We start from the raw sequence: 16306 nt of genomic DNA, 5'->3' as shown, positions 1-16306 counted from the left end.
GCAAGTCGCTTTTGCTTCACATTATTGACTGTATACTAATTGAATATTAGGTCATTGAAGTAGAGGAGAATGAGACTGAAGCTTTTATATTCATACCACTGTTATCTTATTTTCTCCATTAATTTTAGTAAAATAAAAAATAAATAAAAATGGCGAGCAATGATGCAACTGCACAGCAGTCTATTACCACCCCACAGCCACAAATAACCACTCCACAGCCGCACATTGAAACATCACAACCGCAGATTACCACACAGACGCCCCCACCTCAAACGTTGAATCAAACTGCAGACAAAATACAAGATTTTTTACGTTTTGTTGAAACTGTGGAAACTACTGGTGATGTAGTGGAAGGAGAAATAAGTAACGATGTTAATCTACATGAAATCTATGATCACGATGGTGCTGGTGGTGATTTAAATTCTGGTCAATCTTCAAATAGTGGTGGCGAGAGAATTACGCCAATTCTAAGCGGTTAGAAAAGTACTTGATTTTCTTTTTGTGTTTGTAGACCAAAGCACAATAAAAATTTCAGTGACTTTTGCATCTTGGGCTTGGATATTTTTCTCACCGGGAACGATTTTATGCCAATTTTTCAGTAAGGGACAAGGAATGTGATACTGAATTAGATTGGACACGCTATCGAAATCTTCTTGAAATTAAACTGGGAAACTTTTAAACAGCTGCTTTGTATACACCCCTGTGTCACAGACCCGCTGGGACCCCAGCCTCACTGGAAAATTTGGCAAAAATTTCGTCTCCAGTGGGAAAATTTCAGCCCCAATTTCAGCCATCTCCATTCGTGATCCAATTTTTAAAAGAAGAAAAAAAGTTTCACCGGGGCTGTGAGACAGCCAGGGGTGTTTATATGGGTATTATAGATATCCTTGGATATGCTTTATGCTAACAGATAGTATAGTCCTCTAGAGTAAGATTTTATTATTTTCTCATTGTGTTTTGTGTCTCTATCTTTTAGTTAACCCAAACGATGCTCTCCAAAGTGAATCCGCTAATGCTGGTCTAAATTCAAATGAAACTTTGGTCTTTGTAACTCCAACTAAAGAAAAGGCTCCACCAAGACGCTCTTTCATTAATAATATTCAAAAATCGTTAGATTCTCATTACTTTGACAATCATCATTATGGTATGGTTAATCATGAACATTTTAATAATTATCAAGTCATTAACGGATATTTAGGTCCAAAACAACATTCAGAGAAAGTATATTGGACAAATTTAATGCCCAACAACATCCATGTTCAAAGACCATGTGACATTTTACCGCCTGTACCCCAAGCCATGACTCTTCTTCCTTTAGCTTCAAGTATTGAAACCATAAGAGACGCGTTTGATATTTTATTCCCTGTCGAAATGGTGGATTTGATTCTCAAACATACCAACCAGAAGATCAAGCACGTCCAAGACAATCTACCAGATCCGAAAGAAAATTCATCAAATCGATCGTATTATTATGTCAGACCTTTAAGTCGGAACGAGCTTTACGCTTTTCTTGGGTTATTGTACGCTAGAGGCCTTCTTGGCAAATCTACCTACAAAATTGAGAATCTCTTTCATGAGACTTCTGGTCATCCCGTCTTCAGTGGAACAATGTCCAGACATCGATTAAGCTTTATTCTATCTGTCCTTTCGTTTGATGAAGAAAACGAACAGTTGAAAGAGCTTTGGAAATCTGATCGATTCGCAGCGGTTAGAGAATTGACAAATACTTTTAACGAGCGAATGAAAAGTGTCTTGATTCCGTCCCAATATCTGACCATTGATGATACTTTGTATCCAATGACCCAGCCTGTTGGCAACAAGGCTTTCAACCCGAATGATAAAATCAGGAACGGTTTATTGTATAAATCCTTAAGCGATGCGACTGTACCCTTCATTTATCAAGTCGCTCCATACTCGGCAAAACCTTTAAACGGTACTGGGCCATATTATTTGGACACCACCGAAGACTACGTGAAGAATCTTGTAGAATCTTTACCGGGAAGAAATATGAAAGGTAGGACCATTACAATGGATCAACAATACAGTTCTGTCTTGACAGCCAGTTGGCTTTTCTCCAGAGATATAACCATGGTTGGGATGGTGGATGCGAGTAATCCAGGAGTCCCTGAAGAATTGCGAATTCCAAAAAATCGTGAAGAGAATCAAAGCACAATGCATTGGGAAAAACATCAGGGAAATTTTGTGTTATGCACTTATACAAAGAAAGCTACGAATACCAAAGGGAAGGAAAATATCTTCATGTTAACAACCACACGACCTTTGCTTGGTGTCACGAAAGAGGGTCAAAAACGTGTTCCATCATTGATCAGATTCTACGAAAACACAAAGAAATGCAATGAAGAATTTAATCAATTTTCAACAAAAACTATAACACATCAATGGGCAAAAGCTCATTTCTACTTCTTATTGGATGTCATTCGTCGAAATTCTTTAACCTTGCATTCAATCAAACACGGTAAAAATTGTCTGGTGGGGATGGAAACATTTGACCCCTCGTGGGAACTTGTTATGAGCTTGGTCAAGCCGTTTGTTGCCGAAAGACCACTCACGGGCTTGTGCTTTAACGTCAAAAATAAAATATCTATTCTACTCGGGAAAATTCCTGACCAGTCTGGTCTTGAAAATGAAGAATATTCGAGGGTTGGTGAATCAAGAAAACGTTGTCGAGTCTGTTTGGATGATATTGCTGGTAAAGGTTGTAAGAAACGAAAAGATAGCTTGAACAAAACCAAGAACAGGTGTCAGAAATGTGGTGAATGTATCTGTGAGAAGCATTCGAGATTGGTTTGCAAAAAGCATGAATTTCTTGAATGATCACTTTCTATTGCAATGTTTAAATTATGGGCCTGATAATGGATAATACACCAATCGACCTTTTGCTGCGCGGTGTGTGAGAATTTAGAATGAATTGGTTCTCAGAAGACTCTCCAGTGGTGTATATTATGAATAGGGCTAATAGTAATTTGTCAGATACGGAATCGACTAATAGGCTAAAAAGAATAATCAAAAACTCTAGATTTTAATTCAAGAAAGATATGAAAATCTGAATACGTATTTGAAATCAGACCAAGTTTTTGGTTTGGAAGAAAAAACCTTCTATTTTTCTCATTCACTTTGGAGGATATATTGGATATCTTGTCCGGGGATTAGTGAAAATCTGCAAAATCTGCTTTGTTTTAGGGGCAAATGTCGTCTGATTAGGGGTGATTTTGAATGTCTGGCGGGTCAACTGATGCTTGTCCGGGGGGGGGGGCGAGGTCCGTTGTCCGGGGTTCAAAATTCACCCCCCCCCCATATTCAATTTTTTTCTGGAAGAGCCCAATGCGCGGGCTGCCAATGTTTTTGATACAGCCTTTAGTAGACCTGCTTTTTTATCTCATTTATTTTGTAAATTCTTTTTGCACTGTATTATTTTTATCTTTCAGGTATTTTGCAATTAGGTATGATATTATTGACTTTGTTTAACCAGAAATCGGTCAAAAATGTTTTCTCTTCGATCTTTGGGTATCTCATTTTCTTTTCGTTTCGTAAAGTGTTGTTAGTGTAGACGGAAATCCGCCCTGTTGAATTTTCTAACATGGATTTCCGTTCAAATAACAAGCCTTTAAAGCTGAATTTTTTTGCAATTAGAGTCAAATTTTAAGACTTTTAACATTCTTGCTACACTGTTTATGGCTGTTATTTCGATTCACGTCTGGAAATCGAAGATCACCAAAAAAAGCGATTTATTTCCGAACAAGCTGCGATTGACCCTTTTCGGTTGTGAAAATTTATACACACACAGGGAGTTTATAGAATTCTTGGTATCACAGTTAATACCGAGTTTATGTATCGGAGGATATCGAGGGCGACGGTATCTTGGTTTTTTTTACCGTCGTCGAGCAAAGTGGACGGCGATTTCAGCCCCATATCAGCTTTGCTTTATACCGTCCCCCGCGATTTATCTCGAATACATAAACTCGCTAATCATACGGTCCACGGAGAATGACAACAGAGAGCCCCTTTTATTTTTTCGAACCGGTCTATTATTTTAACTGGCTGAGAACCCCATGTACATTTCATGTATGAATTTCAATATTCTATCTAAATATACCGTTTCTTTTGTTTTCCATAGAATAATAATAATGAAAAAACAGAAAATACAACCAATAAATGATGGTATACAACATCGAAAAATCTTGGTTTGTACCACCTGAATTTTAAACACAAGGATATTCCACCATTTCAACTTGCTGATAAAATCAACTTTTATTTTTTGGAGAAAGAGGATTTTACCGTACTGGAAGATTCAAGAAGAATTTTTCACGGATGAAAATTTTTAGGTAGCTTGGCCCGTAAAACAGCAAATTAAATTGGCTTCGCCTTAATGGCAAAAATTTAAACATATGCTAAGCATTACACTAAGCCTACGAAAAATGTATTTTCCTGATTTTTGCTAGGATTTTGCGGATTTTCGGAATTTCTCTAAAATTTTGCTTGTGATTTAAAGCATCCTTATAAGCATTTTTCAGCCTTTCAGCCTCAAGCCCTCGACCTAAGCATCCCGGAGCCTTTTTTCGAATTCTTATATGGTCTTAAAAAATATGTATCACTTTTAATCTGGATAAAAACACATGTTTTTTTAATTTTTTACTTGATTTTCACAAACTATTCTTGATATGCGTAAGTCATTTTTCTAGCAGAAACACCCGAAAATATTCGGGATTTGACTCCTCTCTGTTACTAAAAATAGAAACACGGAGGTCAAAATCCGGCTTTTTTTTAGTGCTTCCGTTAAATAATATGACGTCATCTTGACTTACGCATATCAAGAATAATGTCATTCATTACTCCTCTATTTCTCAGAAAAAAAATTTAAAACAAAAAAATGAAAAAAAAATGTACACCAGCAAAAAATCGTTCTTCATCCCATCAGAATTCAAACTAAAGGATATCCCGCCAATCAAAATTAGTGATGAAAACAAAACCAATGTAAGAGAACATATTCAAGGATTTTATCACACTGGTGAATATTTCTTAATACAGCATGAAAATCGGGATATGATGGGCGAAACTCGAGTCCATGTCATTCGCTTCAATCAAGATAGAATTGCATTTGAACACATTGTTGTGAAGATAGATTTAACATGCGATGACCAGCATTATTATGGCGCCAATAAGCTTGACCTATCAACTGGCACATTGATCCATACAATAGAGAGAAAACAAAGAAAGCGAAAAATTAATCGACCGCCGGAGGCGGTTTCTTTCATAGTGGTACGCTAATCTCGTTTTGCCTTGGCTCATTACTTCGTCTACCATTTACTTTCGGTTTTTTTAACTAGATTACCCAGGTGTTTCTCTTTTTTTTCGCTGAATGACTTTTATTCGGAATTGAATAATCGAGACATGAAAAATGACTATATATTTAGATAATCTGTTTTCAATGAATAATCTAAAATGTACTGGAGATGACATGTAGGCGTTAATAATGTGCGCGCGCTCTTTCGCAAACGTGATGCGTGATGGAAGGCGGTCGTTTCAGTGTGGTTAGATCCACACTGTGACCTAGTTCTAATTCAGGTTTTATCTTGGATATTTATAGATATAATATTATTGAATTTATCAAGGAAAATCGTGGTCACAGTTTAACAATGGAAGAAAAATCAACACCGGATTTATCTTTGGTTTATGATGAATCTGAATTCAATTGTTTTGAATATGATCTTGTTCATTCATCTGGTGAACATTCCTTATGAAAGTGGAGACCGGCCCTTACAGTCATTTTGTGATGCAGTCGAGTTTTAGTTTGTATTCCGTTTTTATCCACAGAATTGGTTATGCAATTGCAGAGGGGTTACCAGAAAACGGTGCAAAAGTTGTCATTAGTAGTCGTAAAGAGACAAATGTAGAAGAAGCACAATTAAGACCAAAAGGTTTAGAAGTTTCAGGATGTGTTTGCCATGTTGGTAAAACAGAAGATAGAGCGAAACTTTTGGAATTGGTGAGTTCCTCAAAATATTTTCGTTTCATTACATTTTCAGATTTTCATTTAACATTGAAAATGCTTCAATATACGATATTCCATTCGTGAATGTGATGGAACGATTAAATTTCACAAATAAAGTAATAGTGAAATTCTTATGATTTAATTTTTTCAGTCAGTGTTTTGAAATAATTCTCGTGGATTCAATATCGCGTTTAAACCTTAAAAATCAGCTAAAAATGGCCTAAGCTTTGCATGGATTCGATTTTGCGAGTAATAACAGAATAACAGTGTCAACCAAAAAGGCTAAATTCCTGGTACTTCCTGGAAAACCTGGAAAAGAAGGTGTTTTGTAGAATCAAATTGTTAATAACTCAGGGAAACTCAACTCTTGATTTCTGTGTGAACTCTGGAAATTTTATCTTTTGTCGGGGGAAACTATTTGTTTTGTTTGATATGGATTCTTGGGGTACTTTGGTTCAAGTCTTACCACCTCAAATTGCACGTTTTCATCGAGTGTATCTTCGTCTCCTTTCGTCGACTTTTCAATGAAGATATCATCGCCAGCTTGTTTTTCTCTTCAAAAAGTTTAGTTTCGTTAGGGAAAATTTTCGTCGGGGAAATTATTCGTCACTTGGCCAAAATTTCGTCACTTTTCCCTGACGAATTATTTAGAAATTTGAGAGGGTTTATTGATTTCTTATGATTGTTACCCTTTTTTTCTTAACAGACATTAAAACAATATGGAAAGTTGGATATATTGGTGAACAATGCAGGAATCAGTCCAGCTTTTGGTCCGCTGCTCAAAGTATGTTCACAATTACAATCTTTTTTTTCAATTAAGTCAACTCGTTGTTGACACAACGTTTATACATTCAAACACTGTCATGTGACTTGATTCTCGGAAAAGTGTTGGTGAACGTGCAAAGAGGATCTCAATTGCAAGGGTCGTACATTTTAGTGGTATTCTTTCTAAAAACAAAATTAAGTTATAATAACCGGGCGTTTATTTGTATAAAAGCAGACGACTTTCCGTCTCAGTGAAGTATATAAAGTGGCTTTTCCATCTCAAAATTCTGCTTGATTCACCAAATTTTTAGGAATATCTGCCAATTTGCTGTGTATAATCCATTCTTCGTCTTCGCCTTTGCTTTTCTTCGTCTCAGACGAAATCTTTGCTTTGACCACTGTATGAATGCATTTCTTATGTTTATTTCATTTTAGACAACATCTGAACAATGTGATAAGGTATGTGAGTGAGAGACCGTACTTTATTTAATTTTACATTCTATCCTTCTCCTCTGTTTCAAAATAAATTCCCTAAAAAAAATATTTTGATGAAAAAAAAAGTGAACTTTCTTAAATTGTATTCACTTCAATTCACAATCTTTTCTTGACTAGAACTGCACCCACAACGAGGACGATAGTTGCCAAAATTGCAATGATTGCTATGCCAGTTGGTTTCGGTATCGCTCCATTGTCTTTTTGACGTACTTTTTGTTCTAGAAAGAAATTTCAACGATGGTTGTTTTAAAATTTTCATATTTAAAAACTACTTCAAGGAAAGAAATTTTGGCTGGAATTCAATTTGGTGTGATCCAAAAAATTTTTTGATTTAAATCTAATTTGACGGATTGCTCGAAAATTTGAAGGCAAAAGTTAATTTCAGCAGGAATTGAATTTTGCGGACTTTTTCCGCTAAACCCACCGAATTTTCTTACCGCCAAAATTTCTTCCTTTATTAAAGCGACAGTCAGTTGTCATCAGTCAACAATCCTGGAACTTAGCTAGAATGATGGTTCTTATCAAATTGAAAAAAAACAATATTATAGTGCGGAACCCAGTTGGCATGAATTTCAAATTTGCACACTAATTGAACAGATCTATGGCGTTTCAGAGAAAATCAAGTTCGGAGTCTTAAATGGAAATCTTTTAGTGGCTTATAGAGAAAAATTTGAAAGAACAACCATAGCAGTTTCACAATACACAATTTTGTAACACTAATTGGAAAAATGGAAATTTTCCTCTACTGTACCTTGTCTCTGTGACTTTTCAATGATATAGATTGGTTCTGAAGAAACTGTTCTTTTCTGTAGAACAACAGACTGGTTTTCCTCCTCTTCATTTTCCCTTCGTTTTCTTCTATTGGAAGTTTGCCCACATCTTTTGCATTCTTCACTCAACCTCCAAAATGCATCGTTTTTACAAACTAAAACTTCACACACGATCACAACAGTGTTTGAATCACCGAAGTAACGGAATGCTGATAATTCCCACGAAAATTGATGAAGAGAAGTTGCCAGTGAAGTGATGACAGTTGTTTCCTTGACATTCGGACTAACGCATCTGCAAAATGATAAAGAAAATGAGGATGTGATTTAAGGTCGGATTGAAAAGTTTATTAGTAAAATATGAGATATGAGATGAAGATTAGATATTAAAGTCTTATCAGTAAAGTCTGTCTTGAAGAATTATGATGAGCTTGTCCAACTGTTGCTTGTACCAGACGACCACGGCTTTTTTCACAACACCGTGATAAAAACATCGCGTGTTGAGATAGAGATAGGCTAGCCGAACTGTTAATTGTGTTACTTGATGATAGAATTTTTATTGTTTCAGACCATTAGTTTAAAATTCTTTTATGTAAAGTGCTGGATAAAATTTGAAAATTTAAGATTATTTTATTCTATGTCAAGTTTGATTTTGTGCTCGCCATTTGAGTTTTTAAATAAAACATTGAACTTTGTACCTGTTTGAAATCAAATTATATCTTCCGCTTCCATCTATTCTAGTTGTGTAACAATTTTGAGGTGAAGTTTTCACATTCTGTGGAGCGTTTGGGAGGTTTAAAGTGAATCGTAAACGATCTCCAATAGTGACCATTTGTTGTTCTTTGTCGCTGTCTGGTCGAGTCATTTTCAATTCCAGTTGAAAATTGGATGTTCCGTCTAAAATTATATGAAGTAAATTACGACACTAATTTTTTACGTTATTGATTAATTGACTGTTATTTTTCACAACAATTTCAACAAACACCCTTGTAGTTTGTATCGACTCCTGTAGAAAAGCATAACCTTGCGGATGCAAGTTTGAAGGATGACTTTACCTTCTGTCGATTGCTTGCGTCCTGAGATAATCGCCTTTTCTATGACAGGGAGGTCTAATGAACCTTTATTGCTCTTCGGAAGAGCTTGAGTACGTTCCACTCCAAATAAAAAGACTGGCCTACATATCAACACCCTTGCATTAGATTAAAAAGTCTTACTTCCTCTAAATGGTATGGGTTAACCTGGGCGAAGGTAAATTCACTATTGAAAAGCCGCAGCACCTACGGGGGTTGGGTGCCTTAACCCTGACTGTGCAGAATCATCAAACAATCGAGAACAATAGCTGTTCAACCATTATACTCATTGATGTTAGGCTGTAATGGCTTAAAAATTAACACTTACTAATCTCTTCGATGTCTTGAAATTTATCTTCCACATCCATGTTCAATTTTGAGTTGATATTTCTGTTCAAAATGCATTTGAATCTGTACGAATACCTCGTAGGTGATCTATAAACAAGTCGTGGTTGATTTTTGGATCCATAACTTACGATTAGCTTTTGTTCAAATATAATATTGTCACCACTGTAGGATGTTTGTATTCCACATTGAGTATAGTTTGAGCCGATCCAAAGTCTTCCGTTTCTGATCTGACCTACGGAAGTCTTATCAACTGAGCTGCAATTATTGTTACCAGAAAACCTGATAGAGTAGGGTACCATCGTTGCTGATAATCGTTTTAAATTGAATCCAGCTTCGAAACCATTGGAGTGACATTCTAACTTTACCATCTTTTCAGATGAATTTGTTCGTGCTGCTGGTGTCGTGGTTAACAAAGGTGTCGTTGTTGGTAAAACTATATAAAAGAAACTAAATATTTCAAACTATAACTATGATTCTGCAATGTAGTAGGCCGGATTGATGTAATTATCGTTCAAATTTGGAACAAAGCATCAAATTTGACCCTTAGCTTAAAGCTTAGGTTTTTACTATATGTTTTAACAATTTTCATAAAATTTGTTACCAGTAGGGCCTACTAATGATAACATTGTGTGCAGAACACTTTTTTCAGAGATCGTTTGGTTCTTTTTTTATCGAAACTTTTCAATTGTGTTTTCACATCTTACCTCTGTCATTCGTGCAATTAGTTAGCAAGAAGATAAATTTTCCAGGTTTACCAACGTTGGAAGATGTTGTCAGTGTGTGTCCATTGAGGTTAAAACGTTTGTATGGTGTGCAAGAGACCTCTCCATCTGGTTCAGCGTAACCAATATTGTCATAGCCGGAATTATCCATTCGATCGTAATTGAAGATAGTGTATGTGTTTTTGTAATCAGTAGCTATAACAACTTGATAACGGAATATCATGTTTCGATTACCGTAATGGGGAACGTTATTAAAAGTAACAACGATTGCTTCTTTTGATTTGAAGGACGACACAGATTTTGAAAGTGAGATATCTCTGTCAACAAGGTTCAATATATTTTGATCTTTTGTGGTACGGTACAGAATGTTGTTACCAAGACTTATCATATCGTAATTAAATGGGATCAGGACTGATGGATAGCCAGAAGTCAATGATTTTCTAAAACTGTTTTGTAGTTTGTCCAAAGTGATATATCCGTTACTGCATATCTAATACGGTATTGAAAATTACTCGTCAGGTTTGAGACTTATAGTTAAAATGAGAACTTGCCGCATTCTTTTTTCGTAATAAGAACAAGTAAGGCGCTGCTGTTCTTATTTTTTCGCCACTTTAAGTCTTGAAACGTTCTTATCCTGTTCTTAAATTGCTTTTAAATTATAGCCTCTTTTCTCTTTTTGGACCTACCCCGGTGGGGGGAAGGTCTTATAAATTAACTTTTGTCCGTTCGTTCGTCCGTTCGTTCGTTATTAGCTTTCCTCGTGATTGGCTCATTAGTTAGGCAGATTTGGGCCAAAAAACGGGTTTTGGATCATTAACCTTTTCTGATTTTTTTGCATGAAAGTAGGTAAAAGATGGCTCAAGCAGATTTTTGTAAAAAAATTTTGTTGGCTCAGAAAACGCATGTTTATCTATAAGAATCACTATTAATAAGCTTACATCAATGTTCTTAGTCAAATTACTCAATTTTTTTATGAGAAAGATGTTTTTTGCTGACAAAGTCTTGAATATGAAAGAATATTTCAAGAGCATGAAATTTTGGTTTCTAAACGTTTTTTTTATAAGAAGCAAACGACTAATTTTAATAGATCGTCACTATTTGTGTTCTGAATGATTGTTTAATGGTCACGCTATCAATTATATATGTTTATGATCAATGTTTGCCATATTGATAAAAAATAAAAAACAACAACATTTAAAATTAGCAAAAGCTTTTCGGTCTTTCCATCATCAGTGCTATAGAATAGTAAAATTGAAAATCAAAAAAGTTACAAATTTATTCGTCTAAAAACATTAAAAGGTAATAAAAGAAAGCTATTAAAAATGAAAAGAGGCATTCTCACGGGATACGTGAATGTCTCTTTTCTATTAAAATCTATGTTACACCATTTCTAAAAAGAATTAAACGAGCAGAGTCGAGTTGGTCATTTAGACGTGGTCTCTTAAGGGCAATTAATGCGGCTTCCAGATTTTTTTCTTAATCGGGTATTCGTGGGAGCGTTTAAGATTACTTTCCATAAGAATTCGTGGTCAGGGTGGTTTTTTTGAGATGCTTTGCAGGTTCAGAGTTGTGCTCAAAGTTATTATGTTCTGACCACCTGGTTTCAACATTACGTTGGGTTTCGCCGATATAATTCAATCCACAAGAACACGTGCCTTCGTAAATTTTACACGCTGGGGTGTGGATTTTTATCCTTCGAGTTAAATAACTGTTTTACTTTCTTTGTTGCCCATTTTATAGCAAAATCAATTTTGTCGTTGGTAAAAAACTTCAATTTTTCAATGAATCGCTTTGCAAGTTGTTTCATTGGTGTCTGAAAATGGAACCTCAATAAGTATGAATTTGCGTTTTTCTTTGAAAAGGAAATCAGGTATGATGCAATCATTAGTTAATTTCGTTTCAAAATCTTTGATGACGCTTTCGGTGAATCGAATTGGGTAACCTGCTTCTCTAAACTTTTCTCTGATAATTTCCTTTTCTTTATTATAATTGTTACTGATTCTATATGATCGATTTAGGTCACCATTAATCGTATTACGTTTATACCTTTTAGGTATCTTAGAAGACCAGTGTGTGGGATGCTTGTTCTGTTTCCTGTGTACAGATGTTTTAACTTGGCCATTTATCAGTGTTATATCAGTGTCCAGAAACTTAGTTGGTTGGGTCTCGATTGTGAATCGAATATTTTGGTGGTAATTGTTCATTGATTGAAATAAGTAATCTGGTTCGTTAATCTTTCTGCGTGTGATAATGTCGTCAACATATCTCTTGTAGAAAGGTGGTTTGATCGATTTGACAACTTCGGTCTCCATCTTGGTGAGGAAGATGTTGGCAAGTGTTACCGATAGTGGTCCACCCATTGTACAACCGTCAGTTTGCTTGAAAAAACACGATTGGAAGATGAACGTACTATCAGCAGATAACTTTAGTAAAAGTCGTTTCATTACCAAACGAGTACATAGTATTGGCAACTTTTTATGTACATATATTTGATCTAGGATATAATCAACTGTATCATTTATTGGAACGTTTGTAAATAAAGATTCTACATCGTACGAGACATATTCTTCGTCTAATGTGATCGGTGACTGATTTCGTATCATTTCTGGAAAATCTTGTGTGTTATTTATTATATAATCATTACATGCGTATAACGGTTTTAGGTATTGTGAAATTACTTGTGCTGCATTATACATGCAAGTGCCCGTTTGAGCGATAATCGGTCTAAACTTTATAGATTCGACGGTTATGTCAGAAATATTGTAAATTTATGAGTTTTTGCTGTACCATAGAGCTTAGCTGGAGCATTTGAAGTTGGACGCATCTTTTCATAGTGCTCATACTTGCGGAAATTTCGATACAGAAAATCTTGAAAACGTTTCAAATCAATTAAGGTGTTATCCTCTGAGTGTTTGTAAACTCCTTGATCAATACCTTCATTTATCATAGCCTGTAGTTTATTTACATAGTCGACTTTATTCATAACTACAACGGATGAGTCTTTGTCTCCTGGTATGATAACGATACTATCATTATTGATGAGTCTCTTTAAATTAGTGTAAGTGTAATCTTTTGAATCATATATATTTTTCGTGAACATATCACAGTACGCTCGTAAAAGTTCATGAAACTCTTCTTTTTGTTCGTTCGGTACGTCTTTATCGGTCGATTGTGCTATGAACTTTTTCATGAACTTTTACGAGCGTACTGTGATATGTTCACGAAAAATATATATGATTCAAAAGATTACACTTACACTAATTTAAAGAGACTCATCAATAATGATAGTATCGTTATCATACCAGGAGACAAAGACTCATCCGTTGTAGTTATGAATAAAGTCGACTATGTAAATAAACTACAGGCTATGATAAATGAAGGTATTGATCAAGGAGTTTACAAACACTCAGAGGATAACACCTTAATTGATTTGAAACGTTTTCAAGATTTTCTGTATCGAAATTTCCGCAAGTATGAGCACTATGAAAAGATGCGTCCAACTTCAAATGCTCCAGCTAAGCTCTATGGTACAGCAAAAACTCATAAATTTACAAATATTTCTGACATAACCGTCGAATCTATAAAGTTTAGACCGATTATCGCTCAAACGGGCACTTGCATGTATAATGCAGCACAAGTAATTTCACAATACCTAAAACCGTTATACGCATGTAATGATTATATAATAAATAACACACAAGATTTTCCAGAAATGATACGAAATCAGTCACCGATCACATTAGACGAAGAATATGTCTCGTACGATGTAGAATCTTTATTTACAAACGTTCCAATAAATGATACAGTTGATTATATCCTAGATCAAATATATGTACATAAAAAGTTGCCAATACTATGTACTCGTTTGGTAATGAAACGACTTTTACTAAAGTTATCTGCTGATAGTACGTTCATCTTCCAATCGTGTTTTTTCAAGCAAACTGACGGTTGTACAATGGGTGGACCACTATCGGTAACACTTGCCAACATCTTCCTCACCAAGATGGAGACCGAAGTTGTCAAATCGATCAAACCACCTTTCTACAAGAGATATGTTGACGACATTATCACACGCAGAAAGATTAACGAACCAGATTACTTATTTCAATCAATGAACAATTACCACCAAAATATTCGATTCACAATCGAGACCCAACCAACTAAGTTTCTGGACACTGATATAACACTGATAAATGGCCAAGTTAAAACATCTGTACACAGGAAACAGAACAAGCATCCCACACACTGGTCTTCTAAGATACCTAAAAGGTATAAACGTAATACGATTAATGGTGACCTAAATCGATCATATAGAATCGTAACAATTATAATAAAGAAAAGGAAATTATCAGAGAAAAGTTTAGAGAAGCAGGTTACCCAATTCGATTCACCGAAAGCGTCATCAAAGATTTTGAAACGAAATTAACTAATGATTGCATCATACCTGATTTCCTTTTCAAAGAAAAACGCAAATTCATACTTATTGAGGTTCCATTTTCAGACACCAATGAACAACTTGCAAAGCGATTCATTGAAAAATTGAAGTTTTTTACCAACGACAAAATTGATTTTGCTATAAAATGGGCAACAAAGAAGTAAAACAGTTTTTTAACTCGAAGGATAAAACTCCACACCCAGCGTGTAAAATTTACGAAGGCACGTGTTCTTGTGGATTGAATTATATCGGCGAAACCCAACGTAATGTTGAAACCAGGTGGTCAGAACATAATAACTTTGAGCACAACTCTGAACCTGCAAAGCATCTCAAAAACCACCCTGACCACGAATTCTTATGGAAAGTAATCTTAAACGCTCCCACGAATACCCGATTAAGAAAAAATCTGGAAGCCGCATTAATTGCCCTTAAGAGACCACGTCTAAATGACCAACTCGACTCTGCTCGTTTAATTCTTTTTAGAAATGGTGTAACATAGATTTTAATAGAAAAGAGACATTCACGTATCCCGTGAGAATGCCTCTTTTCATTTTTAATAGCTTTCTTTTATTACCTTTTAATGTTTTTAGACGAATAAATTTGTAACTTTTTTGATTTTCAATTTTACTATTCTATAGCACTGATGATGGAAAGACCGAAAAGCTTTTGCTAATTTTAAATGTTGTTGTTTTTTAATTATATATGTGTTAAATGCATAACCAGGTAGGTCCATAAAAGTATCACTTGTTAAAAATTTGAAACATATCGAGATTTTAACACAAAAGTCATTTTATATTTGATTGATACTTACACAAATTTTCGATCTGTTAACTCTTGAGAATAATGGGAATTTTTTCGAAAAAGATGAAAAGCAAGTCGCAACATCGTCACCAGCTTGTACAAATTGATCTCCAAATTGTGGACCACATGGAATAGAAACTGGAAAATAATAACAATAATAATATGAGTCATAATTATATACAGCCCTCCATTAGATTATAACCGGCTTTAAAATCCTGCATGCATCGGTTATCTAATAAAAATATGTTCTAGATAGGTCCCTCAAACAATAATTTTACCCGATTGACTTGAAATTATGTACAAAAAACAGTGTTTAAATTTCAACTTTTTTAGACTTTGGAGGAGCCTGCTGGTAAACCCTATTATTATCAAGCTTTTCGGGGGTTCTTTTTCTCAGGGGGGGGGGTTTTGTTTTTTCTGACGAGCAAGTCCGCTACGTGAAGCAACAAAAGCCCCTGCGGGGCAATTATTGTTATTGTTTTCAACCACCCTTGCATAACTTTAGATGTAGGGCTGCTACGGACTTGAAACTTGGCAGAAAGGTACTCTACCATAAAAGGAATTCATAGAAAAAAAAAATGATTCGGAAGCGCTCTAAATTAGGTTGGATTGGTAGAGTTTTAACTCTAAGTTATAACGCTAGACCATGAACATATAAACGACTGGACATCCATCTCCTTTGTATTTTTGAAGATAACAGTGCTAGTTTCGTTGCCGCCTCTTAAAAACGGCATACTGGAGAAGTGGGACGTGGGACGGTGGGACGCTCAGGTGGGACGCTCAAGTGGGACGGTAGTGGGACGCTAAGGTGGGACGGTAGTGAGACGGTAGTGGGACGCTAAGGTGGGACGGTAGTGGGACGCTAAGGTGGGACGGTAGTGGGACGCTAAGGT

At 35.5% G+C, this 16306-nt stretch overlaps 3 protein-coding genes across 4 annotated transcripts in view; 2 read left to right on the top strand and 1 right to left on the bottom strand.

Annotated features, from left to right (window-relative positions):
- The first annotated feature begins 132 nt into the window (after positions 1–132).
- On the top strand, positions 133–3749 carry LOC136807973 (uncharacterized). 2 transcript variants are annotated; one of them, XM_067064600.1, is made up of 2 exons: positions 133–447; positions 977–3749. In XM_067064600.1, exons 1-2 carry the CDS (start codon positions 150–152, stop codon positions 2833–2835), a joined length of 2157 nt encoding a protein of 718 aa, XP_066920701.1. In that variant the 5' UTR covers positions 133–149; the 3' UTR covers positions 2836–3749. The 2 variants fall into 2 exon arrangements, with proteins under 2 accessions (XP_066920701.1, XP_066920700.1); XM_067064599.1 differs by having other exon boundaries at positions 133–474.
- Positions 3750–5786: 2037 nt separating this feature from the next.
- Positions 5787–16306, top strand: part of LOC136807980 (dehydrogenase/reductase SDR family member 4-like) — a 47807-nt gene continuing 37287 nt past the window's right edge. Inside the window, exons 1-2 of the mRNA XM_067064609.1 lie at positions 5787–6004; positions 6717–6794. Of these exons, the coding sequence (XP_066920710.1) occupies positions 5792–6004; positions 6717–6794 (291 nt within the window). The 5' untranslated portion in view covers positions 5787–5791. The remainder of the gene's footprint in view (positions 6005–6716; positions 6795–16306) is intronic.
- Positions 7221–16306, bottom strand: part of LOC136807975 (uncharacterized) — a 17630-nt gene continuing 8544 nt past the window's right edge. The window contains exons 3-8 of the mRNA XM_067064603.1: positions 15424–15551; positions 10160–10667; positions 9436–9888; positions 8736–8934; positions 8022–8332; positions 7221–7488 (exon numbers count right to left, since the gene is read on the bottom strand). Coding sequence (XP_066920704.1) covers positions 7367–7488; positions 8022–8332; positions 8736–8934; positions 9436–9888; positions 10160–10667; positions 15424–15551 — 1721 coding nt within the window. The 3' untranslated portion in view covers positions 7221–7366. The remainder of the gene's footprint in view (positions 7489–8021; positions 8333–8735; positions 8935–9435; positions 9889–10159; positions 10668–15423; positions 15552–16306) is intronic.

The sequence above is a fragment of the Clytia hemisphaerica genome, unplaced genomic scaffold, assembly GCF_902728285.1.
Source record: "Clytia hemisphaerica strain Z4C2 unplaced genomic scaffold, Clytia hemisphaerica genome assembly, whole genome shotgun sequence".
NCBI lineage: Eukaryota > Metazoa > Cnidaria > Hydrozoa > Leptothecata > Clytiidae > Clytia > Clytia hemisphaerica.
Note: the sequence above shows the minus strand (reverse complement) of the source record. Positions and strands in the feature narration are given on the sequence as shown.

Excerpts from the sequence above, each read along its gene's own strand:
- LOC136807973 (XM_067064599.1), top strand. The coding sequence starts at position 150 with ATGGCGAGCAATGATGCAACTGCACAGCAGTCTATTACCACCCCACAG. Across the intron at positions 475-976 it reads AATTACGCCAATTCTAAGCG|TTAACCCAAACGATGCTCTC; the intron begins GTTAGAAAAGTA and ends TCTATCTTTTAG.